Genomic DNA, 24,590 nt, shown 5'->3' with positions numbered 1-24,590 from the left:
CCAGCTACTCGGGAGGCTGAGGCAGGAGAATGGCGTAAACCCAGGAGGCGGAGCTTGCAGTGAGCTGAGATCCGGCCACTGCACTCCAGCCTGGGCCACAGAGCGAGACTCCGTCTCAAAAAAAAAAAAAAAAAAAAAAAAAAAAAAGAGTCATTCTTTTGAGCAGTTTGTATAGACTCAGAATGAGAAAGCCAAGCAACCAGTTTTCCTGATAGCCAGCTTTAACAAAGCATGTGTGGTTTGAGAATCTTGACTCTAGATAAAAATGACAAGTTATTATTTAAAGAGAAGTACTGATAACTTCTTGTCTACTTCTCTGTTTCCAACCTTTATTGATTTATAGATTTCAAAGACCATGACTCTTAGGGAGCATAAAAATGTGGAAATCTGTATGCAGAGGCTCATTCCAGCATTTTGGGAGGCCAAGGCAGGAGTATCGCTTGAGACCAGGAGTTCGAGACCACCTGGGCAACACAGTGAGACCCACATTTCTACAACAAAAATACATACATTTTAAGAAAGTGAACATGAAGGCCGAGCACAGTGGCTCATGCCTGTTATCCCAGCACTTTTGGGAAGCCAAGGTGGGAGGACTGCTTGAGCCCAGGAGTTTGAGACTAGCCTGGGCAACAAAGTGAAACCTCATCTCTGCAAAAAAATCAAAAAATAAGCCAGACATGGTGCTGTGTGCCTCTGTTCTCTGCTATATAGAAGGCTGAGGCAGGATTGTGTAAGCCCAGGATATGCTACAGTGATTGCACCACTGCAACTCAAGCCTGGGAGACAGAGTGAGACTCTGTCTCAGAAAACAAACAAAAAAACCAGTGGAAATGCTCACATTGAGAAGCTACTTTTTTTTTTTTTTTTTTTTTTTTTGAGACGGAGTCATGCACTGTTGCCCAGGTTGGAGTGCAGCTGCGCGATCTCGGCTCACTGCAAGCTCCGCCTCCCGGGTTCACGCCATTCTCCTGCCTCAGCCTCCCGAGTAGCTGGGATTATAAGCACCTGCCACCACGCCCGGCTAATTTTTTGTACTTTTAGTAGAGACGGGGTTTCACGGTGTTAGCCAGGATGATCTCGATCTCCTGACCTCGTGATCCACCTGCCTCGGCCTCCCAAAGTGCTGGGATTACAGGAGTTGTAGCAGGACGAGCTGCAGACAAAACCTCTCGGACACCAAGTTGTAGAAGGAAGGGCTTTATTCAGCTGGGAGCATCAGCAAGCTACTGCCTTAAAATCTAAGCTCCCTTGAGTGCACAGTTTCTGTCCCTTTTAAGGGCTCACAACACTAAAGATTTCACATGAAAGGGTCGTGATTGATTTGAGCAAGCAAGGGGTATGTGACAGGGGTTGCACGCATGGGTTGTCAGAGAGAAACAAAACAGGACCGGGAGTTTCACTATGTTCTTTTATACAATGCCTGGAATCTATGAATAATATCGGTTTCTAAGTTATGAGTTGATTTTTAACTACTGGGTTTAGGCCAGGCAGGTCCAGGCCTGATTTTGGGCCTGGCACTGTGCTGCCTGTCTTTGGTTTTACTTCCTTGTTTTTTTCTTAGAACAGGTACTGAGTATAAAACAATATAAAACAATATGAGAGGCTCTCTCTCTTTCCTCATTCCACCCTTTTGAGACTCTCACTTTTTATTAGTGGGAGTTCTCACTCTTATTTTTCCTACTTATGTCTTTTTATGCAGTAGATTGATAGTGATTCATGTAGTATACTTGTGCTGAAGCATTTTGATGAACTAAGGTAGCAATGAAGCTCTTTTATCATTTGAAGAAGTACAGATAGCAAACAAGGGAGCAGTAAGCAGGTTCTTCTTCTTCTTATAACTTTTATTATAAGAGTTTTAAATCCTCCTAGTGCTGGGAACTAATTTTTAAACATGGGTTCAGGGTCTGAGGGGTTTGTGATTAATAATTCTAAAGGGTTGCAGCTCCCACTCATGCAGGAGGGGCTGACTTTTCCTTTCTGGAGCCAAACAAGTTATTTTTTATTTTATATATATATATTTTTAAGTAGCCCAAATGACACAAGACCAGTATTGACACATTTCACATAAATTTGATTCTTGACAGCTATACTTATTTTTTTGCCGTGTAACATTTTTCTTAATCTAGAGAACTGCATCCCATTCCATGCTGCTTATTACTAACAGCAGTACCTGTGTTAAATTTTAAGGTTACATTTTTGGGGATCCCTCTTTCTTCTGTTCTAGCTATTACTTTACTTGTGTCACTTAGAAAAGGACCAGTCCTTAGTCTTATTTTAAAAACTGTGATCATGGGAGGCTTAAAATGAGTCATAACACGCATCAGGTTGGTTATTTCCTGGGCTACATACCTTGGATAGAATAGCATTATACAAACAAGTTTCTTTTAGAGTCCTGGTATACTTATAATAACTATAAAATAATAGGACTGTAGCAATCTTTTATCCTACCTCAGTGACTTGATGTCTTAGGAAGGAACAGCCCTCAGTCTTAGGAAGGTCAGTTGAAGTCCTTACAGTACAAGTCCAAATTTTAAGGAAAATGAATCCCACGATGAGTTTCCTGATGCTTCAGCCGTGCGTGGATCAGTCAGCTTCCGGGTGTGACTGAAGCAGGGCTTGTCTTTTTCAGAGTCACTTTGCAGGGGTTAGCGAAGCTGCTCCCATCCACGTACAGCTCCCAGTCTACAGATGTTTAAGGATGGTCTCGGAGGTTAGGCCCACTAGAATAAACTGAGTCCAATACTTTTACACAGTTATGTTTAACTGGGCTCTTTGATACCAGGAGCAAGGTGGCGGGTTTACAGTGTTGTAAACTTTAATGGTTATGCGGGGATTTTTTACAGAGCAAGCTTTGGTATCTAGATAGTCTAGCATTTATTAGCTAATGGTGTCCTTTGGTATTTATTAAAATCACCACAGCATGAGGGGACTTTATGTTTAGGTTTTGCCTAAGAGTTAGCTTATCTGCTTCTTGTGCTAATGGGGCCATTGCTGCCAGGGCCCTTGGACATGGGGACCAATCTTTGGAAACCCTGTCTAGCTGTTTTGAGAGATGGGCCGCTGGCCTTGGCCAGGGCCCTACAGTCTGGGTTAAAACTCCAACTGCCATTTGGGTTTTTTTTTTTTTTGAGACGGAGTCTCGCTGTGTCGCCCAGGCTGGAGTGCAGTGGCCGGATCTCAGCTCACTGCAAGCTCTGCCTCCCGGGTTTTTATGCCATTCTCCTGGCTCAGCCTCCCGAGTAGCCGGGACTACAGGCGCCCGCCACCTCGCCCGGCTAGTTTTTTGTATTTTTTAGTAGAGACGGGGTTTCACCATGTTAGCCAGGATGGTCTCGAACTCCTGACCTCGTGATCCACCCGTCTCGGCCTCCCAAAGTGCTGGGATTACAGGCCTGAGCCACCGCGCCCGGCCCCATTTGGGTTTTTTTTTTTTGACATATAGAGTGTAAAGAGTTTTGTCAGGTCAAGTAGCCTCAGGGCTGGGGCAGACATGAGTTTTTCTTTTTAACTCATGAAAAGCTTGTTGCTGCTGGTTGTAATAGATGTAGTTTATCTAATTTATATTTTTATTGACTGTCATTTACTAAAATATTGATTTAAATCCTGTAACTATTTGATTTCGAGCTTTAAATTGATCTGGTATTTCTTGTGGTTAATTTCAAGGTTAAATTGATCTGGTGTTTCTCCAATTGCATCTAAATAGATGTAAGAGTTGAAAGACCTATAAAGGGTTTCTCTCACTTTACGATGTCTTATTATTATTATTATTATTTTCTGGTTGATGAAATGCCAGGGTGAAAGGGATAGCCAAATGGACTAAAGCACAAGTGTCACTCTAGTTATTTAGCAGAGTGCCCAGTAAAGGTCCACCACAACAGCACCACACATCTGCTTGGGGATGCACAAGGGCTGACTGATTAATAAGCTCTTAAAAACTCTTAAGCTCACTGCATCCCTTCAGGTCTCCAAGGAATACTGTCTCCTCCTTGCCGTGAGAGACACAAAGTGAACTTAGTGTTGGGAGATGGAAGCTGGATGGCCCTCGGGGACTGACCTGCAGGGACTTTGGGATATAGCAGAGAGAGCTTGGCATGACTTATTACTCCAGGCTGTAGAATCCTGGAAAAGAGCTACCATGTAGCCCATGCCTGGTTGACTGGAGGACCACCCCAGTGGAAGGGTGACAATCAGGGCCTCTGGCCTGCCATGTGTACAAGCATAACAATTGCTTTTGTTTAACGTGCAGATGGAATATTTGATCCATTTCAACCAGGCATTTACATCTTGGTATGCTGTCTTAATTGTCAAAGTTTGTTTTAAGTCTTTAACTTCTATGATCTTCTAGTAAAATGAACGTTTTCTTTAGCACCTATTTTTATTAGTTTTTAGACCAAAAAAAAGCTAACCACCATTTTATGTTTAACAATGCTTTTTGTATGATTTTTATACCAGATAAGCTAAATTTTACCTTTATATTAGTGTGCTATTAATTTTAATAAAACCCTGTAGACATATTTATCCAATTTTTCATGTTTGACCATAAGGTAAGATTTTATAGACTCTTTTTAACCTTTTATAATTTTTGTTAAAGAGCAGGTTGATGTTTTAAGAAAAACCTGTTGCATTTTAAATGTTCAGTTCACAGAAAAACTGGATGATACCTTTTTAACTCTAGCTATTGTGTTTACACACAGAATTTTCTTTACAATTAACGTTTTAAAATTTGCCTAAACTTTCAAAACAATAATTTTTTGACCTTTTAATGTAGGTAAAAATCCACATTCTTATGCCTCTTTATAATCTTTTTACTAAAGGTATATTTTACTTTTTTATACACTTTGCACATAAACTCTTTTTTCCAATAGTACTCAGGAGGCCATATTATTTTTAAGTTATACGACATTTTTTGCATAAAAATTTTTTATAACATTTTTTTCTTTTACGACTTTCGCAGACAATTTTTTTTTTGACATGTCTCAACTTTCTGACTTACTACAAACTTTTTTTTTTTTTTTTTTTTTTGAGACTGAGTCTGGCTCTGTCGCCCAGGCTGGAGTGCAGTGGCTGGATCTCAGCTCACTGCAAGCTCCGCCTCCCGGGTTTACGCCATTCTCCTGCCTCAGCCTCCGGAGTAGCTGGGACCACAGGCGCCCGCCACCTCGCCCGGCTAGTTTTTTGTATTTTTTTAGTAGAGACGGGGTTTCACCGTGTTAGCCAGGATGGTCTCGATCTCCTGACCTTGTGATCCGCCCGTCTCAGCCTCCCAAAGTGCTGGGATTACAGGCTTGAGCCACCGCGCCCGGCTACAAACTTTTTAAAAAAAAAACCAGTTAATTTATTTCAGGACAAGAATTTACCATATAACATTTTTTTAATGTAAATTCTGCCTCCCCCCTTTTTTCCTTTCTTGAAAGTTTTCAACATAGTTCTCAGTGGGGTGGGCTTATTTTGCACCTGACCCATGTTTTCTCAAGACAAAATACCACACTCACACCACACACATTCACCACAAAACATAGAACGGGTAAAGAGGGCGCATACACACACACACACATTTATCGTTTATACCAAACCAAAATCAGAATACCACGAAATTCAAAATCCGAGTACCAAGAAATTTAAGCCAAGTCAAAACCAAAACCAAAGTATCCGGCAATTTAAGTCAAGACAAAACCAGAACAAAAGTGCCAATACAGGCACACCATGGGTGATCAGGCCACGCTTCCACTCAAATGGAGTGGGGCAAGTTCCAAAGACTAGTCTTACCAAGTTTCAGATGTCCGGACTCCAAGTGCCAGTTCCTTCCCGGTGTTCAGCCACTGTGTTAATCCTCTGTGGGGGCCTGCTACGCACTGCTCTGATGAGGCGTTCTACCAGGAAAACTGCCTACCTGGGAGCACTCTTTGGCTCGCGTCACTCAGGCTGGTCAGAGTCCCCCGCAGGGATGCTCCACAGGGCAGGCCTAAGCCGCCTAACAGGCTGCCTCAGCCGTCCACCAGTTACCTCGCTTCCCGGTCAGGGAACCAAGAACTGTAGCGGGACCAGCTGCAGACAAAAGCTCTCAGACACCAAGTTGTAGAAGGAAAAGGCTTTATTCAGCTGGGAGCATCAGCAAGCTACTGCCTTAAAATCCGAGCTCCGAGTGTACAATTTCTGTCCCTTTTAAGGGCTCACAACACTAATGATTTCTTTTTTTTTTTTTTTGAGACGGAGTCTGGCTCTGTCGCCCAGGCTGGATCTCAGCTCACTGCAAGCTCCGCCTCCCAGGTTTATGCCATTCTTCTGCCTCAACCTCCCAAGTAGCTGGGACTACAGGCACCCACCACCTCGCCCCGCTAGTTTTTTGTGTTTTTTAGTAGAGACAGGGTTTCACCGTGTTAGCCAGGATGGTCTCGATCTCCTGACCTAGTGATCCGCCCGTCTCGGTCTCCCAAAGTGCTGGGATTACAGGCTTGAGCCACCGCGCCCGGCCAACACTAAAGATTTCACATGAAAGGGCCATGATTGATTTGAGCAAGCAAGGGGTACGTGACAGGGTTTGCATGCACTGGTTGTCAGAGAGAAACAAAGCAGGACCAGGAGTTTCACTATGTTCTTTTATACAATGCCTGGAATCTATGAATAATATCGGTTTCTAAGTTATGAGTTGATTTTTAACTACTGGGTTTAGGCCAGGCAGGCCCAAGCCTGGTTGTGGGCCTGGCACTGGGCTGCCTGTCTTTGGTTTTACTGCTTTGTTTTTTTCTTAAAACAGGTACTGAGTATAAAACAATATAAAACAATATGAGAGGGTCTCTCTCTCTCCTCAGCGTTGAGCCACTGCGCCCTGGGGCTACTTTTGAAACTTACACAGTATAAATCAACTATCATTCAGATCTGACATCCCTTCCTTTCCCTATATTTTTCATCTTTAACCCTTTAAGCAATTCTTCGGTGAAGACAAATAATCACTGAATGTTGGCTTAAAAAAAGGGTAGGTGATATGCATGGGTGGAAGACTTTCAACTAATAGTATTAGGAAAATGCTACAACTGTAGCAGGGAATAAGATCTAGAACATTCTGAAAGCAAAAAGATTGCTATAGAATGATTCCCATTATTTTAATGCCATGTAAGATGCTATTACAGAAACTGACAGTGCTCCAGTTCCAGCAATGCCAATGAAGGAAATAAAAATATTTCACCCCAAAATATATTTGTCATATTTTCAGATGGCTGTTCAGAGAGCCAACAGAAGTAGCCTTGCAAAGTTGTCTTTTGTGGGGGAAACTTGTATTTGCAGAGAATCTGCTTGATGCAGCCTGGCTTTCCCTTGTCTGGATCTTGGGAAGATTAACTCAGTCTGACACTTTAAAGGTCTGAAACATGCTGGGACATGGTGGCTCACACTTGTAATACCAGCACTTTGGGAGGCCAGATCACCTGAGGTCAGGAGTTTGAGGCCAGCCTGGCCAACATGGTGAAACTCCGTCTCTACTAAAAACGCAAAATTAGCTTGGCATGGTGGCGTGCGCCTGTAATCCCAGCAACTGGGGAGGCTGAGGCAAGAGAATCGCTTGAACCTGGGAGGCGGAGGCTGCAGTGAGCCAAGATCGTGCCATTGCAATCCTGCCTGGGCAGTAAGAGCAAGACTCCATCTCAAACAACAAAAAAGGTCTAAAACATTCATCATCTATTCTTTTGAGGGTTGCCACCTGTGGAGCTTCATTTACGTAACAAGACCACCTTTGCTAGCCAGGCTTCCTCTTCTCCTGCTCCCGGAAACTGTTATGCCACTGATCCGAGCCCACTCTTTCTGTAACCTTAAGGTGGTATTTAAGCTTCTAAACCCTATTGTGTAGGGGTTTGAGCCATAATCACTCTGTGGCTCTCCCCTTCATGCAAGCTAATATATTGGTATGCCTTTTCTCCAATTAATCTGCCTTTTCTCAGTTGATTTTTCAGAGTGAACCTTCAGAGGGCAAAGGGGAAGTTTCCCTTTGGCCCCTACAGGAACCTAAGACCCACAGAGTGATGGAAAAAGGAAAGGCTTTGGAGCCAGGCAGGTCCAAGTTTGAATCCCAGCTGTACTGCTTATTCACTGAACAACCTTGGGCAAGTCACAGTTATCCTACTTAAAAAGAGGATAACGTTAACTTCACAAAGTTGTTTCAAGGATTAGCATTAATGTAGAAAATCAACTCATCAGGCCCTGAAAAAATGGTGGCTATCAGTATCAATGATCACATCCCGTTCCAGTTATGGACATAACTTTAAGACTGCTGCTAAATCCCAGGGAATGAGTTCTGCAGGAGCAAGTGGTTTTGGCCTCAAGTCCATATATTTTTGCCTCATGTTTCCCATTGTGTTTTGCCATTTGAACACATTTTCAGCACGTCTAGTGATTCACCTATAAACGTCTTCTTTAGGTGTACCTCAGCCTGCATATACTGCGCATTCTGAAACTCACGAGAACAGTATCCTTGCTCCTCACATTGATTTTGGTCTTGTCTTCCACCTTTGAAAACGAGAGTTATGGTATAATACAATATTAAAGTTTTAAAGTACTAACTTTATACACAGCACTGCCCTCTAGTGACTAGAATAATCCATTTTTTTTTCTTTCTTTTTTTTTTTTTTGAGACTGAGTCTCACTCCATCACCCAGGATAAAGAGCAGTGGCACGATCTAGGATCAGTGCAACCTCCACCTCCCAGTTCAAGTGATTCTCCTGCCTCAGCCTCCGAGTAGCTGGGATTACAGGCATGCACCACCACGCCCAGGTAATTTTTCTGTATTCTTAGTAGAGATGGGGTTTCATCACGATGGCCAGGATGGTCTCAATTGCTTGACCTTGACCTCGTGATCCGCCCGTCTCAGCCTCCCAAAGTGCTGAGATTACAGGCGTGAACCACCACATCTGGCCTAGAATTATTATTTCTAGTCATCTGTTCAGCTGCTCTCTGGGTAAAAATTAAAAATTCTGTCATAGATTGTTTTGAATGTATTGGCTGACATAAGATACATGGAAATCATAACTACAATGAGATACCACCTCATGCCCAATAGTAATTTGAAGAACAATTTGACAATTCTTTATATTAAAGTTACACGATCCAGCAATTCCACTCGTGGAATTTAAAACCTGTGCACATAAAAACCTCTTCTATAATGTTCCTATTAAACAGTCAAAAAGCAAAAATAATCCAAATATCAACTGATGGATGGGTAAATACAATGGATTATTATTCAGCCATAAAATAAAATGTACTGATACATGCTGTAAAATGGATGAACCCTGAAAACATGCTATATCGAAGAAGCCAGTTCCAAAGGACCATATATTGTATGAACTTATATGAAATGTCCAGAACAGGGAAATCCATAGACACAGAAAGTAGACTGGTGACTCCCTAGGACTGGAGGAGATAAATGGATTGACTGCTAATGGGGGTTTCTTTTGGGGGATGAAAATTGCTAAAAAAAAATTGATTTGGTGATGGTTGTACAACTGTGTGGATATTCTGAAAACCACTGAAATGTACACTTTAAAAAGGTGAATTTTATGGTATGTGAATTACATCTCAATGTTATTAAAAAATGGAAACAAAAGTGTTGGCTGTGTTGGGATGGCCATTTAGTACTAACATGTTAGGTACATCTTCCCTTCAATATAACCTCCCTGGCCCCCAGCCCCCAGTCTTAAGAATTTGGCCTCCATAGTCTTCTTAATATTTTTTTATTTCTTACAATTTTTTTTTTACTATAAGCATGTATTATTCATATGAGAGGTAGATCCAAATTTTCAAGGAATAATCTGAACTTTTTTTTTTTTTTTTTTTGAGACGGAGTCTCACTCTGTCGCCCAGGCTGGAGTGCAGTGGCCGGATCTCAGCTCACTGCAAGCTCCGCCTCCCGGGTTCACGCCATTCTCCTGCCTCAGCCTCCCGAGTAGCTGGGACTACAGGCGCCCGCCGCCTCGCCCGGCTAGTTTTTTGTATTTTTTAGTAGAGACGGGGTTTCACCGGGTTAGCCAGGATGGTCTCGATCTCCTGACCTCGTGATCCACCCGTCTCGGCCTCCCAAAGTGCTGGGATTACAGGCTTGAGCCACCGCGCCCGGCCTAATCTGAACTTTTAAAAGAGGAACTGTACTTAAGAACACTAACAGAGGTTGGTTGACACCCTGAAAGACTGGTCTGTTATGTTTAACTGTGGGCCAGTCAGCTTCAAACTCAGGAAAACCTCTCACCTCAGTTGCAGGGGAAATGGGCAACAGTAACTAGAAGCTACTGCTGAGAGGCTGGGCCCTGTGCTTAACTCCATCATCTCCACCAACTATCCCATGTGGCATGTGTTACCACTATTTTATAGATCAGAGTTTACATAACTGAGACCAAGGATGCACATACACCCCTCCCCTGAAACGCAAGTCTCACTGAAGGTAGACCCAAGATGCCACCTTGTGACTCAGATACTTAAGAACAGGGCCTAAAAATATTCATTGATAAAAGGTAGGTGTTCAAAGATGACCCAACTTCTATTTTCACCTTCAGTAATTGTTACAGTTAAAATTCAGTGAGAAGCTGCTTCTACAAAGATATAGGTAGGGTTCTATTATCCAAATGCAAATCTATCTAGGTCTGAATTCCTAAAAGTACAATCTTTTTTTTTTTTCTGAGGTGGAGTTTTGCTCTGTCACCCAGGATGAGTACAATGGTATGATTTTGGCGCACTGCAACCGTTCAAGCGATTCTCCTGCTTCAGCCTCCCAAGTAGCTGGGATTACAGGTGCCCGCCACCACACCCAGTTTGTTTTTGTATTTTTAGTACAGATGGGGTTTTACATGTTGGCCAGGCTGGTCTTGAACTCATGACCTCAAGTGATTCGCCTGCCTCGACCTCCCAAAATGCCGGGATTACAGGCGTGAGCCGCCATGCCTGATTTAAAAGTAGAGTCTTCAAATAACCTTCCCAATACTTTTTTCTTTTTTGAGACAGGGTCTCACTGTCACCCAGACTACAGTGCAGTGGTACGATCTCAGTCTCACCATAACCTCCAGCTCTCAGGCCCAAGCAATTCTCCCACCTCAGCCTCTTGAGCAGCTGGGTCTATAGGGCCAAGTCACCAAGCACAGATAGTTGTATTTTTTTTTTTTGGTAGTGATAGGGTTTTACCATGTTGGCCAGGCTGGTCTTGGACTCCTGACCTCAAGTGGTCCACCTGCCGCAGCCTCCCAAAGTGCCAGGATTATAGGCATGAGCCACCGGGCCCAGCCCACTTCTTGAATTAAAAAGCAAAAAACAAAAAAGCCAGGCAGATAATGAAAATCCTGCATACACTCAAGTCTGCATGGAGCATAAGGCCAAACCGGAAAGTGGGCATTTGAACAACCCTATACCTGCTCCCTTCCCCTAACTAAGATGGGCTTCTGGGCCTATCAACCATTCTTTGGTGAAAAGCAGCAATCCATTTCCCCAGAGGCTCTTTAACTACAGCATTGGTGTTTGAGGTTACATCTTTAAACACATATTTCAGGATTTGGGAGCTTCTGGAACCATAACTTTAACCCAGCCTTCCATAACAGTCTTTTTACTTTCTATTACAGAACATGACACTGCAATAATAGCAATGAACCGCTTCAGCTTTTTCACTTCTGCAGAAGCTAAAACAACTTCTCCAATATATAAAGGGGCTGGAAAGCTAATTTCCTGGGAAAGAAATACACAACCTGGCCCTGGCATTTTAGTTCCCAGGAGAGCTGAGATAAGTCCGTTGATCAAAACTCCATGTACAATTGTATTTCCAAACTTGGTGTGTTTTGCAAAGTCTTCATTTAAATGCAAAGGATTGACATCCCCCGTTAATTCTGAGAAGGTAGCCACATCTGTCTGTGTGAAGGCCCTCCTAAGTTCAGCGCGGTCTCCAACTTTGATGTGCATATGCTGAAAGTGCTGCAGGGTCAGCACTGGCAGGTTCAGGCAGACTGTCCTCCGAAGCCCACCCCACCAAAAGCGATGGCTGGAAATTAGTGGGAACATCTTCAGCACCCACAAATTTCATCAAGAGCTTTTAGCCTGCTTCAGTCTTCAAACATGCAGGCACCAAAAAAATAAATATGAGAGTGGAGAAATGTTTCCGAAATGGAAGACTATTCATTCAATCCAATACTAGTTCCCTACTATTACCAGATAATGCAAGGAGAAATGGAGAAACCTACAAGAGAAAGAAAAAGGTTAAAGCATCGGGAGAAACTCCACTGAAGCACAGGGCAATGGGGAAATGTGCCAGTTTTATAGGATTAACAAAACTGATGCAGGAGCATTTTACAGAGCATCCTGAGAGGAAGCCTTCAATGACAAGTAGTCACAGCTCAAAAAGAGCATACCAATATATAACACATAAGGCATTAAGCGTTAAGTGAAAAATAAGCCTTAACCACAGGACTGCAAGTTTTATCCCAAAACATCTCCCACAGAATTTAAAATCTAAGTGTTCTGGCTCACATTTTTGGAAACAATCAAGTCCTTTATTTTCCCCTACTTAGATCATTTTAATCATATTACATTTATTCAAGCACAAAAATGAGTTGAGTATATTAAGAAGCAGTCGACCCACCACTCAATCTTGTTTGGAATATGTGAAGGAATAGTCTTTACCTGAATCACCCGGAAAGCACATTTTTTGCCTTTATAGGATCCTAACAGGGTCAAAGAGCTCCACAATTTGACAAGACCACTGCAGAAATATCAAGAAAATACACACTGTGTCATAGACAGAGAACACAATGAACCTCAACTAAGGTTTCTAAAATATTCACTTCTGACTTTGCAACTGTAACCATCAATGGGAAACTACAGCTGTAACCAAATCCTAAGTTTTGCCCTCTCTAGAGTACAAGTTTCTGGTGGATGAATGTTCATATTCATCCCAGTTTAAATTCCCAAAAGCTGCTCAGAGTTCACAACGAAAAAATTCTCATTCTCAGGACAGCATTTTTGCTCTATTTCTCCATTGGTCTCTCTCTGCCCTGTTATACTATAAATGTCCCACTCTCTGTCATACCTGCTACATATTCTCAAGATGGCCGACAAGGTCTTCTCTTCATAGGTTAGGATGTCCAAAGGTAAGGCAGCATCAACCTGAATGTGGAATAATGCTATTAGCAGGCTATTCTCACCATTATTCTTGAATGCTTATCAACTTTTGACAACCATTGAGTTTTCAGCTTTTCTCCTCCACAAAAGCAGTATTTTATTTAATGGTGCTGGCGCTTTAGTTGCCTACTTACTTACAGCTCCCTCTGCCTAGCATGTTCTGCCTACACCTCTGCATATGGCTGATGTCCCTCATCCTTTGAGTCTTCATTTAAATTGTTCCTTGACTGATCTTCAAGTTGAGACAAAGTCAGCTTGTTATGTTCTTTCTTGTACAGGACACCACACCTTCTCTTTTATAATTCCCTTTATTCTTGTCACTAATTGTCTAACATGTTTTCCTACTACAAGAACCAAGACATTAGTCCATGTGGCAGAGGCCATGTCTGTTTGTTCGCAGCTATATAAACCCCAGGAATGAGGTTTTCTACCTGACACACAGGTACACACAGACATATATATATATATTTCTTTAATTTTGTATTTAGAAAAATTATAGACTCACAAGAGATCACAAAGAAATGTACAGGGATTGGCCAGGCACAGTGGCTCATGCCTATAATCCCAGCACTTTGGGAGGCCAAGGGGGGCGGATCACCTGAGGTTGGGAGTTTGACACCAGCCTGATCAACACGGAGAAACCCCATTTTTACTAAAAATACAAAATTAGCCCAGTGTGGTGGCGCATGCCTGTAATCCCAGCTACTTGGGAGGCTGAGGCAGGAGAATTGCTTGAACCTGGGAGGCGGAGGTTGCGGTGAGGCAAGATCGTGCCATTGCACTCCAGCCTGGGCAACAAGAGCAAAGCTTCGTCTCAAAAATAAATAAATTAATTTAAAAAAAATGTACAGGGAGGTTCCATGCACTCTTCATCTAGCCTCCTGCAATGTCAATGTCTTGCATAACTACATTACAGTAGTAAAACTAGAAAAGTGGTATTGGTACAATGCAGAGGTTATTCAGATTTTACCAACTGTATATCTACTCATATTTATACCTGTGTGTGGCTCCATGTAATTTTCCCTATGTAAAATCCCACAGATTTTACCAATTGTATGTCTACTCATATTTATACCTGTGTGTGGCTCTATGTAATTTTACCAAAAAAAGACACTGCCAAACTATGTTCCAGAGTGGCTGCACTATTTTACATACTCACTATAGTGTATGAGTGATCCAGTTTCTTTGCATTCTTGCTAGCATTTAAAGTTGTTATTTTTTATTTCAGTCATTCTGCTAGGTATACAGTGGTATCTCATTGTGTCATTAATGTGCATTTCCCTAATGGCTAATGTTAAACACCTTTCCATGTGCTTCTTTGCCAACCATACATTCTCTTTAGTAAAATGTCTGTTAATGTTTTTGTTAATTTAGTAAAATGTCTGTTAATGTTTTTGTTACTGTTTTGTTTTGTTAAAGTATCAAAAATGAGTTTTGATACTTCTTTATTACTATTATTTTCTTGAGACAAGAATCTCGCTCTGTCACCCTGGCTGGAGTGCAGTGGTGTGATCTTGGCTCACTGCAACCTCTGCCTCCCAGGTTCAAGTGATTCTCCTGCCTTAGTCTCCCGAGTAGCTGGGGTTACAGGCACGTGCCACCACACCTGGCTAGTTTTTATAGTTTTAGCATAGACGGGGTTTTGCCATGTTGGCCAGGATGGTCTCCAACTCCTGACCTCAGGCAATCAACCCACTTCAGCCTCCCAAAGTGCTGGGATTACAGGCGTGAGCCACCACACCTGCGTGTTATTATTATTGAGACAGGGTCTTGTTCTGTTGCCCAGGCTGCATGCAGTGGTGCAATCATAGTTCACTACAGCCTCGAACTCCTGACCTCAAGAAATCTTCCTGCCTTGGTCTCCCAAAGTGTTGGGATTACGGGCATGAGCCACTGCATCAGGCCAAATGTCATTTATATATTCTAAACACTATAGTCCTTTGTTGGATACGTGGTTTACAAATATTTTCCCCTAGTATGTAATTCATCTTTTCATCCTTTCCCATCCCCACCCCCAGCCATGGTGGTGTGATCACCACTCACTGCAACCTTGAGCTCTTGGGCTCAAGCAATCATCCCACCCTAGTCTCTTGACTAGTTGGGACTATAGGTGCACACCACCACACCTGGCTCAATTTTTCAAATTTTTTTTGTAGAGACGGGGTTTCACCAGATACCCAGGCTGGTCGAGCTCCTGGGCTCAACTGATCCATCCACTTGGCCTCTGGAAGTGGTGGGATTATAGCTGTGAGCCACCGCGCCTGGCCTTTTCATCCTCTTGAAGAGTCTTTTGCAGAGGCTTTACATTTTGATGAGGTACTTAGCATATTTTGATTTGACAGACTATATGAATCAGAAAATAATTTCCTGAGCATCCTGTCTTCTCTCACCTTTTTTTTTTTTTGTTGAGACGGAGTCTCACTCTGTCGCCCAGGCTGGAGTGCAGTGGCCGGATCTCAGCTCACTGCAAGCTCCACCTCCCGGGTTTATGCCATTCTCCCGCCTCAGCCTCCTGAGTAGCTGGGACTACAGGCACCCGCCACCACACCCGGCTAGTTTTTTGTATTTTTTTTAGTAGAGACGGGGTTTCACCGTGTTAGCCAGGATGGTCTCGATCTCCTGACCTCGTGATCTGCCCGTCTCGGTCTCCCAAAGTGCTGGGATTACAGGCTTGAGCCACTGCACCCGGCCATTTTCTCAACTTCTAAAACTCTACTTCTCTACTTCTTTTCTCAAATCTGCTTAAAGTGTTGGTCTATGACAAAATAAGGAGTTGAATCAAAATGTAAACCAATAGTATCATTAATCACCGTGTTTAGTTCAGTTCATCTTTTTTTCATAAAGAGGTTTTTTTTTTTTTTGAGACAGAGTATTGCTCTGTTGCCCAGGCTGGAATGCAGTGGCATGATCTGGGCTCACTGAAACCTCCGCCTCCCAGGTTCAAGCAATTCTCCTCCATCAGCCTTCCAAATAGCTAGGACTACAGGTATGTGCCACCACGCCCAGCTAATTTTTGCATTTTTAGTAAAGACAGGGTTTCACCATGTTTTCCAGGCTAGTCTCAAACTCCTGACCTTACGTGATCCACTCGCTTCAGCCTCCCCGAAAGCTGGGATTACAGGAGTGAGCCACTGAGCCTGGCCCATAAGGAGACTTTCTCATTAAAAGTGGTAGTGCACTGGTTCTGCTGCAAATTCCTTATCTCTTCAAGAAGGGCAAAGAGTTTGCAGGTTGCCAGTCTAGGCCACACTTTGAGTAGCACTGTACTACAACAAACATTTGTCTACCGTGTTCCTTGTAAAACAGAAGGCATATTAGAATAAACCAAACAAAATTCATCACCTCTGAAAGTTTACTTCTGCAATTTCAAACACAGTTTTAAAATAATCTCTAGGGGAATACAAAAATTAGCTGGGCATAGTGGCAGGCGCCTGTAGTCCCAGCTACTCGGGACGTTGAGGCAGGAGAATCGCTTGAATCCGGGCGGGCGGAGGTTGTGCCACTGTGCTCCAGCCTGGGCGACAAAGCAAGACTCCGTCTCAAAAAAATAAATAAATAAAGTAATCTCTAGGGGAACCCTCATACACTACTGGGAGGAATGTAACTGTACAACCACTATGGAGAACAGCATGGAGGTTTCCCAAAAAACTAAAAATAGGTCAGGTGCAGTGGCTCATGTTTATAATCCCAGAACTTTGGGAGGCCAAGGCAAGAGGACTGCTTGAGTCCAGGAGCCTGGGCAACATAGTGAGACTTTGTCTCTACAAGTTAAAAAATTGGCTTGGTGGTACATATACCTGTGGTTCCAGCTACTAGGGATTCTAGGGTGGGAGAATCACTTGAGCTTGGGCGGTTGAGGCTGTAGTGAGCCATGAGCATGCCACTGCACTCCACCCTGGGCATCACAACAAGACTTCATCTCAAAAACAAAAACAAAAAACAAAATAGAATTCTAAAAATAGAATACCATTTAATCCAGCAAGTCTACTACTAAGCAGCAATCCAAGGGAAAGGAAATCAATTCAAAAAGACAGGGTGTAGCTGGGTGTAGTGGCTCATGTTGTAATCCCAGCACTTTGGGAGGCCAAGGCGGGAGAAAAAAAAAAAAAGACATATGCACTCTCACATTTATTGCAGTACTATTCCCAATAGCCAAAATATAGAACTTAAGCGTCCATCAATGGATAAAAAAAAAAGTGGTATGTATTACAATGGAATATTACTCAGCCATAAAAAAAAAAAATGAAATTCTGTCATTTGTAGCACCATGAATAGAACTGGAGGCCATTTTGTTAAGTGAAGTAAGCCAGGCACAGAAAGACAACTGTTGCATGTTCTCACTCGTACGTGAGAGCTAAAAAGGCAGATCTTGCAGGTGCAGTGGCTCACGCCTGTAATCCCAGCACTTTGGGAGCCTGAGGCGGGTGGGTCACCTGAGGTCAGGAGTTTGAGACCCGCCTGGCCAACACGGCGAAACCCTGTCTCTAGAAAAAATATAAAAATTAGCTGGGCATGGTAGCGTATGCCTGTAATCTCAGCTACTGCGGGGAGGCTAAGGCAGGAAAATCCCTTGAACCTGGGAGGCAGAGGCTGCAGTGAGCCGAGAATGTGCCACTGCACTCCAGCCTGGGCAACAGAGCAAGACTCCATCTCAAAAAAAAACAAAACAAAACAAAAAAAAAACCAAAAACAAAAACAAAAACAAAAAAAAAGGTAGATCTCATGAGGATAGAAAGTAGATTGGTGATTACCAGAGGCTGGGAAAGGTAGCAGGGTAGAGATGATGAAGGAGGAAAAAAAGGAATAGAAATGTGTTTATTACAATACATGAATAAAACATTTAAAAATACAGAGTTGTATAATTAAAACAAATTTTTTTTTAATGTTTGAAAAGCATTCTTTCCGTATTTCTTTCTTTTTTTTGAGACAAAGAGTCTCGCTCTGTCGCCAGGCTGGAGTGCAGTGGGGCGATCTCAGCTAACTGCAACCTCTGCCTCCCAGGTTCAAACGATTCTCCTGACTCAGCCTCCCAAGTAGCTGGGATTACAGGCATGTGCCACCACACCCGGCTTATTTTTGTATTTTTAGTAGAGATGGGGTTTCACCACGTTGGCCAGGATGGTCTCGAACTCTTGACCTCGTGATCAAACTGCTGGGATTATAGGCCTCCAAACTGCTGGGATTACAGGCGTGAGCCACTGCGCCCAGCCTCCTCCTGTATTTCTTACAAAGATCTTTGGAATGTTCAATCTACCAAGTGATTCCATACCTCCCCAAACAGGTCCTTCACGGCCGAAATAAGCAGCTGTTTGAACTGTGCAGCATTCAGTCCAACTCCACAATCTTGAAATTCTCTAAAAAAACATGAAAAAAAAAAGACATCATATTAAATTTCATTCTGTTCAGATTGATGTTAGAAAAGTAATCTAAAATAGAACTTAGGAAACTAAACTTACAGGCAGACTTTCATGTAGTGGTACTCGGAAGGGTTTTTGTAAACTACTCTTTCATATGTGGCAGCAGGGGCAGGCATCTTCTCCAGTGCTGATCACACCTACAGTAAGTCAAGAGAGCTAGAAATGACCAATGCACATGCTATTTTTCACAGTTTTCATGAGAATTTGGCCTATTTGGGTTCTTTTTGTTTGTTTGAAGGCAGGGTCTCACCTGTCATCTAGGCTGAAGTGCAGTGGTGCAATCACAGTTCATTGTAGCCTCCACCTCAGGCTCTCCAGGCTCAGGTGATCCTCCTGCCTCAGCCTCCTGAGTAGCTGGGACTCTAGGCACATGCCACCACATCCAGCAAATTTTTGTATTTTTGTAGAGACAGGGTTTCACCATGTTGCCCAGGCTAGTTTCAAACTCCTGGGCTCAAGCAATTTGCCCATCTCAGCCTCCCAAAGTGCTGGCATTACAAATGTGACCATCAGGTCCGGCCTTCCTGTTGTTTTTGTTTTTTGTTTTGGAGGAGTCTCGCTTGGTCACCCAGGCAGGAGTGCAGTGGTACAATCTTGGCTCACTGCAAACTCTGCCTCCCGGGTTCAAGCAATTCTCCTGCCTCAGCCTCCCCAGTAGCTGCGATTACAGGCATGTGCCACCACGCCTGGCTAACTTTTTTGTATTTTTAGTAGAGATGAGGTTTCACCATATTGGTCAGGCTGGTCTTGAACTCCTAACCTTGTGATACACCCGCCTTGGCCTCCCAAAGTGCTGGGATTACAGGCATGAGCCACCGTGCCCAGCCACCTGTTTGGTTTTTAAAAGACTTCTGGGCACAGTAACTCATCTAATTCTGGTCAAACTAAGGTTACCAATATGAAGACAAAAGAAGTTTCTATATTCTGTATATGCCAAATTACTATATTCTTACTTAAAACATAACATAATTTTGGCTAACAATTTTCCTTATGAGCACCCAGCTCTGTGCTAAACATTTGACATGCCTTAGCTTGTCTTCAAAATGCTCCTGAGGTAAGCGATATTATTATTCCCATTTTTGAGAAGATGACACAGAGGTTTAGTATACGTAGGTAACATCTGCCCAAGGGTACCCAGAGATTCCAACCACTCCGAGCTCGCTCAAGACCAGTTATGATGCCTCTTTATCCAAAGAAAAAGGCATAAAGGAGTAAAATCTTAAGATTTGAAGAGTAAACATGAAGATCCTCTTGTTTACTCTCAGTCAACACAGAACACAAAGAGAAGAATGAGGGGTGGTCGTTCTGCCATCTTCTCCCATCCTGGGTCTGCCTGCTCTCAATCTGAAAGTCAGGTCTGTGCAAGACTGTCTGTGAATGACTGAGCTTAAACAGCACAGGGGTTGAGAAGAGGGATTCCTGGAATGGGCACTCGATGCAGCTTCTAAAAGGTCTGAACTTTCAAGAACGTAGAACATGCTCATCTCTCTGCAGACAGTTCCTTTCCTTGGCTCCCTACCAACCTTGCTCTCCCCTGGACAGGTCCTATTCATCCTTCAACTTTCAGTTTAAATGTCACCTCTTCAAGGAGGTCTTCTCTGACACCCTGCTCTAAATTAAGTCCCCAAGTTATGCAATCTCTTAACATTGTCTATTTGTTTAATATATGGACCCCCCACTGCAGGGACCAGGAAACTGAGGCCCAATCAAGGAAAGAGACTTATCCAAGGTCACAGAGCTACAGACCAGCATTTCCAAAACCACTCTGAGTTAGACCCAATTTCAACCACTCCCAGATGGTGACCTCTGGAGAAAAGAAGTCAGGGTCAAGGAGCTACATCTACCAATCCATTCAACAAACATTAATACTTTGGGACCTGGCGTGGTACTCATGCCTGTAATCTCAACAGTTTGGGAGGCCAGGAGTTTGAGACCAGCCTGGGAAACATAGTGAGACCCTGTCTCTTAAAAATAAACAAACAAACAAAAAAATTTAAATTAGCCAGGCATGGTAGTGTGTGCCTGTAGTTCCAGCTACTCCAGGGGCTGAGGTTGGGGGATAGTTTGAGTTTGGGAGGTTAAGGATACAGTGCACTGTGATTGTACCACTGCACTCCAGCCTGGGTGACAGAGCATCACCCTGTCTCCAAAACAAACAAAAAATACTGTAATACTATGACACAAAGTAGGTATTCAAATGAGGGAAAAGTGATAGTGGTAAGCCTATATATTCGAAAGAATCCTTGGTTTCAGGACAGCGGCAAACCTGATGCTTCTTTCCCAGTCACCAGAGTCTCCCCTAACTACAAGGGCAGGGCAAACAAGAAACCTCATCTGTTTCTTTCATTGCTTGGCGCATAAATGTTTTTTAGTGTTACTGCCTTGATGGAGCTGGCTGCCTAAAGTAGGGGAGTGAAATTACGCCCAGGGCTTAGATGCCAGTAAAACGAAGACTTACACAACGTCCACGAGATGGACAGTGGTGACGGCTGCACAGCGTTGTGAATGTATTCAATGCCACTTACGATAAATTTTATGTCACGTTATTTTCTGCAATTAAAAAAAAAAACTTACAAATGACAGCACTGCCCTCTGCAGGCTGTTCTGAGATTAAAGGAGAGGATGACTGGGAAATTATTTTGTATAGACTGGTATTAAATATATTCACCAGGCTCTCCACAGATGTGGGCTCACGAAGTCACTGTCACTATCATCTTTAAAGTCTTGTTGTTTGTTTTGAGATAGTGTCTCACTCTGTCGCCCAGGCTGGAATGCTTCGGGCCGAAGCAATTCTTGTGCCTCAGCCTTCCGAGTAGCTGGGATTACAGGCGTACATCATCACGCCCGGCTAACTTTTGCATTTTTAATACAAATGGGGTTTTGCCATATTGGCCCAGGCTGGTCTCCAACTCCTGGCGTCAAGTGATCCGCCGACCTCGGCCCCCTCAAAGTACTGGGATTACAGGCATGAGCCACTGCGCCGGGGCTAAAGTCAGCCTTTTTTAGTGGCTGCACAGGGATGCTCCTAATCTGACCTATTAGTAATAAATCTTTGATTCCCCCTACTCCCCCGCTTCTCCAACTCTACGGTGGCCCGTGAGTCCATTAACATCTACTCAAACTACATCATTCCTCTGCTCAAAACCTTGCTATGGTTCCCGTTTTATCCAGAGTAAGGCCAAAGTCCTTAGAACAGCCTGCAAGGCTCTGCCTGGAGGTTCCGCAGGGCTGCCCCCCCCAACACCTCTGACCTCTTGTCCTGCCATTCTCCCTCCGCTCAATCCCCGCCACCATACAGGCCTAGCCTAGTTCTTTCGCACGCGCCAGTCTCGCTCCCACCCCTGGGCCTCGGCTCTAGCTTTTCCCCATGCTGGGAAACCTCTTCCTCCAGGCAGCCACCGGGCTCACACCCTTGCCTCCTTCTTGGCTTAACTCAAATCTCAATCGGTTTGGCCCAGTGCCCTTCTCGGCTAACACCGCACCCCACCCCCATGCCCCGTCCCTGCTTTCTTTTTCGTAGCATTTGCCTTTTTCTATGACTATTATGTAACTCGTTTATCTTTATCTGTACTCGCCCCACATCCCAACAGAAAGTCCACTCCAAGAATCTTGCTATCTTGTTCACTGCTGTTTCCCAAGGCCCTAAAACACTGTGTCGTGTTCAGTGGACATGCAACGTCCAGTTTCTGGACTAAATCAATCACTTTTAAAAGCTCAATTTCCCTACTGTTGAGAACTTGGGTGGCTTTCAGTATTTTTCAACAACCATTTAGCGCTCACCTCGCGCCGGGCGCACGGAGCGCGCTCAGGACACGGTTCCGAAGTCTCGCCTGCGCCTCTGCGGCCGAGACCCTGCGCGGCGCCGTACGGAGGCACGCAGCGCCCCGGGCCGGAACGGACTAGCGGCCCAAACCGCGCCGCCCGCCCCGCGCATGCGCCCGGGGCGCGGCCAACTAAGACGGCTCCCGAACCACCACCGCTCTTTGGAGAGCTTCCACCTACCCACTCTCCGTCGGACTAGCCTGACGCCTGCCCAGACTGCTATTCGCTGCAAGAACCCGCCAAGGCTTGGAGCTCCCCGGCAGCAGCCAGACCTGGGGCCGAGAAACTCCTGGTGTCTTTACGTTTGGCTTCTCCTCGTCCCGCCCCACGAAGCGTGACGCCCAGGCGGATATGACGTCACCGCGCAGCGTCTTCTTAAGGACCCAGGCGCGAATCCTGATCCGGAGCTGAGAGTGGCCGAGCTCAGCGCCCTCTGGTGTCCACTCCGGAAAAGCCGTATGTGCAGTTTGCTAAGGGTGCGGTTTATAAGGCGTATTTATTCCGCCTTGGACGGTGCTTCATAGTTATCCATTTCTTAATGCATTCATTCATTCAACAATTTTTTTTTTGTTTTTTTGTGTTTTTTTGAGACAGTTTCACTCTGTCGCCCAGGCTGGAGTGCATTGGCGCAATCTGGCTCACTGCAACCTCCACCTCTAGGACTCAAGCGATTCTTCCACCTCAGCCTCCTGAGTAGCTGGGACTACAGGTATGCTCCACCATGCCTGGCTAATTTTTGTATTTTTAGTAGAGACGGGGTTTCACCATGTTGGCCAGGCTGGTCTCAAACTCCTGGCCTCAAGTGATCTGCCCACTTTGGCCTCCCAAAGTGCTGGATTACAGACGTGAGGAACTGCGCCCGAGTCATTCTACAGAATTTTTTAAATTATATTATAACTTATTTATTTATTGAGATGGAGTCTTGCTCTGTCGCCAGGCTGGAGTGCAGTGGCGCGATCTCGGCTCACTGCAACCTCCGCCTCCCTTCAAGTGATTCTTCTGCCTCAGCCTCCCAAGTAGCTGGGACTACAGGCATACACCACCATGCCCAGCTAATTTTTGTATTTTTAGTAGAGACGAGGTTTCACCATGTTAGCCAGGATGGTCTTGATCTCTTGGACCTCGTGATCCGCCCACCTCGGCCTCCCAAAGTGTTGGGATTACAGGCGTGAGCCACCAAGCCTGGCCTAATTTTTGTATTTTTAGTAGAGACGGGGTTTCGCCATGTTGGCCAAGCAGGTCTCAAACTCCTGACCTCAGGCAATCCACCCACCTTGCCTTGCAAAAGTGCTGGGATTACAGACGTGAGCCACCATGCCCAGCCTACAAATTTATATCTAGCATCTCCTCTCCTCAATATCTCCTATGTCAAGCACTCCCCAAAGATAGTACCCACTCTCAGTGTCCCTTGTGACTCCCAGCACATGGTATGTGTTCTACCTAGGCCGTCCTGAAAAGACCCACAAAGTAAAGACTTTGTGCTAGGCACTATGCAAAATATTTTACATATGTTGTCTCATGGAACCCTCACACAATCCTGAGATGGCTATTACTATGATCATTACATTTCAGAGGTAGAAACTGAGGCGCAGGCCTGGCAGTGGCTCATGCCTGTAATTCCGGCACTTTGGGAGGCCGAGGTGGGCAGATCACTTGAGGCCAGGAGTTCAAGACCAGCCTGGCCAACATGGTGAGACCCCCATCTCTACTAAAAATACAAAAATTAGCCTGGCACGGTGGTGCACACCTGTAATCCCAGTTACTCAGAAGGCTGAAGCAGGAAAATGGCTTGAACCTGGGAGGCAGAGGTTGCGGTAAGCCGAGATCACACCACTGCACTCCAGCCTGGCAACAGAAAAAGAAACTGAGGCACAGAGAGGCTAAGTTATTTGCTCAAGATCACAGTTAGCAGTGGCATGGGCTGTCTGATTCTAGCCAGTGCTCTACACACTGCACTGTATTACCACCAATTGAGGGGCTGCAGTGGGAAGGAAAGCTTTAGTGTAAGCCCCAAAAGGATGGAGCCTTGTCTGTGTTGCTCACCACTGCATCCCAGTTCCTGGTACCCAATGGTGACCTAACATCTATTTACTGAAGGCATTTGTTCATAAATGGATAGGCTGGTTTTGCTTGGGTTGGGGGGCAAAGGGTTGCCTTGCACAGGACAGTTGAGTCAGCGGGGATCTCCTTCCTCAATTCTTTTCTCAAAATCCCAC

At 44.3% G+C, this 24,590-nt stretch overlaps 2 protein-coding genes and 1 long non-coding RNA gene across 14 annotated transcripts; all 3 read right to left on the bottom strand.

The window, feature by feature from the left end:
* Positions 1–1,181: 1,181 nt before the first annotated feature.
* On the bottom strand, positions 1,182–5,854 carry LOC141409690 (uncharacterized). Its single transcript, XR_012431296.1, has 2 exons — positions 5,767–5,854; positions 1,182–2,682 (listed from the first exon to the last, which is right to left on the bottom strand). It is a non-coding gene; the product is annotated as an uncharacterized lncRNA (long non-coding RNA).
* A 4,648-nt stretch (positions 5,855–10,502) lies between these two features.
* RPP14 (ribonuclease P/MRP subunit p14) lies at positions 10,503–22,710 on the bottom strand. Of its 12 annotated transcripts, none has more exons than XM_074032591.1 (8): positions 22,555–22,710; positions 21,011–21,102; positions 18,803–18,914; positions 18,592–18,708; positions 18,405–18,489; positions 13,044–13,120; positions 12,638–12,716; positions 10,503–12,194 (listed from the first exon to the last, which is right to left on the bottom strand). In XM_074032591.1, the coding sequence occupies exons 4-8, from the start codon at positions 18,666–18,668 to the stop codon at positions 12,138–12,140; spliced, it is 375 nt and encodes a 124-aa protein (XP_073888692.1). In that variant the 5' UTR covers positions 18,669–18,708; positions 18,803–18,914; positions 21,011–21,102; positions 22,555–22,710; the 3' UTR covers positions 10,503–12,137. The 12 variants fall into 12 exon arrangements, with proteins under 12 accessions (XP_073888692.1, XP_073888690.1, XP_045241918.1 ...); XM_074032589.1 differs by having other exon boundaries at positions 18,592–18,689; XM_045385983.3 differs by lacking the exon at positions 22,555–22,710 and adding an exon at positions 22,333–22,428 and having other exon boundaries at positions 18,592–18,689.
* HTD2 (hydroxyacyl-thioester dehydratase type 2) lies at positions 10,789–12,196 on the bottom strand. The gene has a single exon (XM_074032587.1). The coding sequence runs from the start codon at positions 12,017–12,019 to the stop codon at positions 11,513–11,515; it is 507 nt and encodes a 168-aa protein (XP_073888688.1). The 5' UTR covers positions 12,020–12,196; the 3' UTR covers positions 10,789–11,512.
* Positions 22,711–24,590: the final 1,880 nt, after the last annotated feature.

Source organism: Macaca fascicularis, chromosome 2 (genome assembly GCF_037993035.2).
Source record: "Macaca fascicularis isolate 582-1 chromosome 2, T2T-MFA8v1.1".
Taxonomy (NCBI): domain Eukaryota; kingdom Metazoa; phylum Chordata; class Mammalia; order Primates; family Cercopithecidae; genus Macaca; species Macaca fascicularis.
The sequence above is the reverse complement of the archived record's forward strand: the minus strand, read 5'-3'. Positions and strand labels throughout refer to the sequence as shown.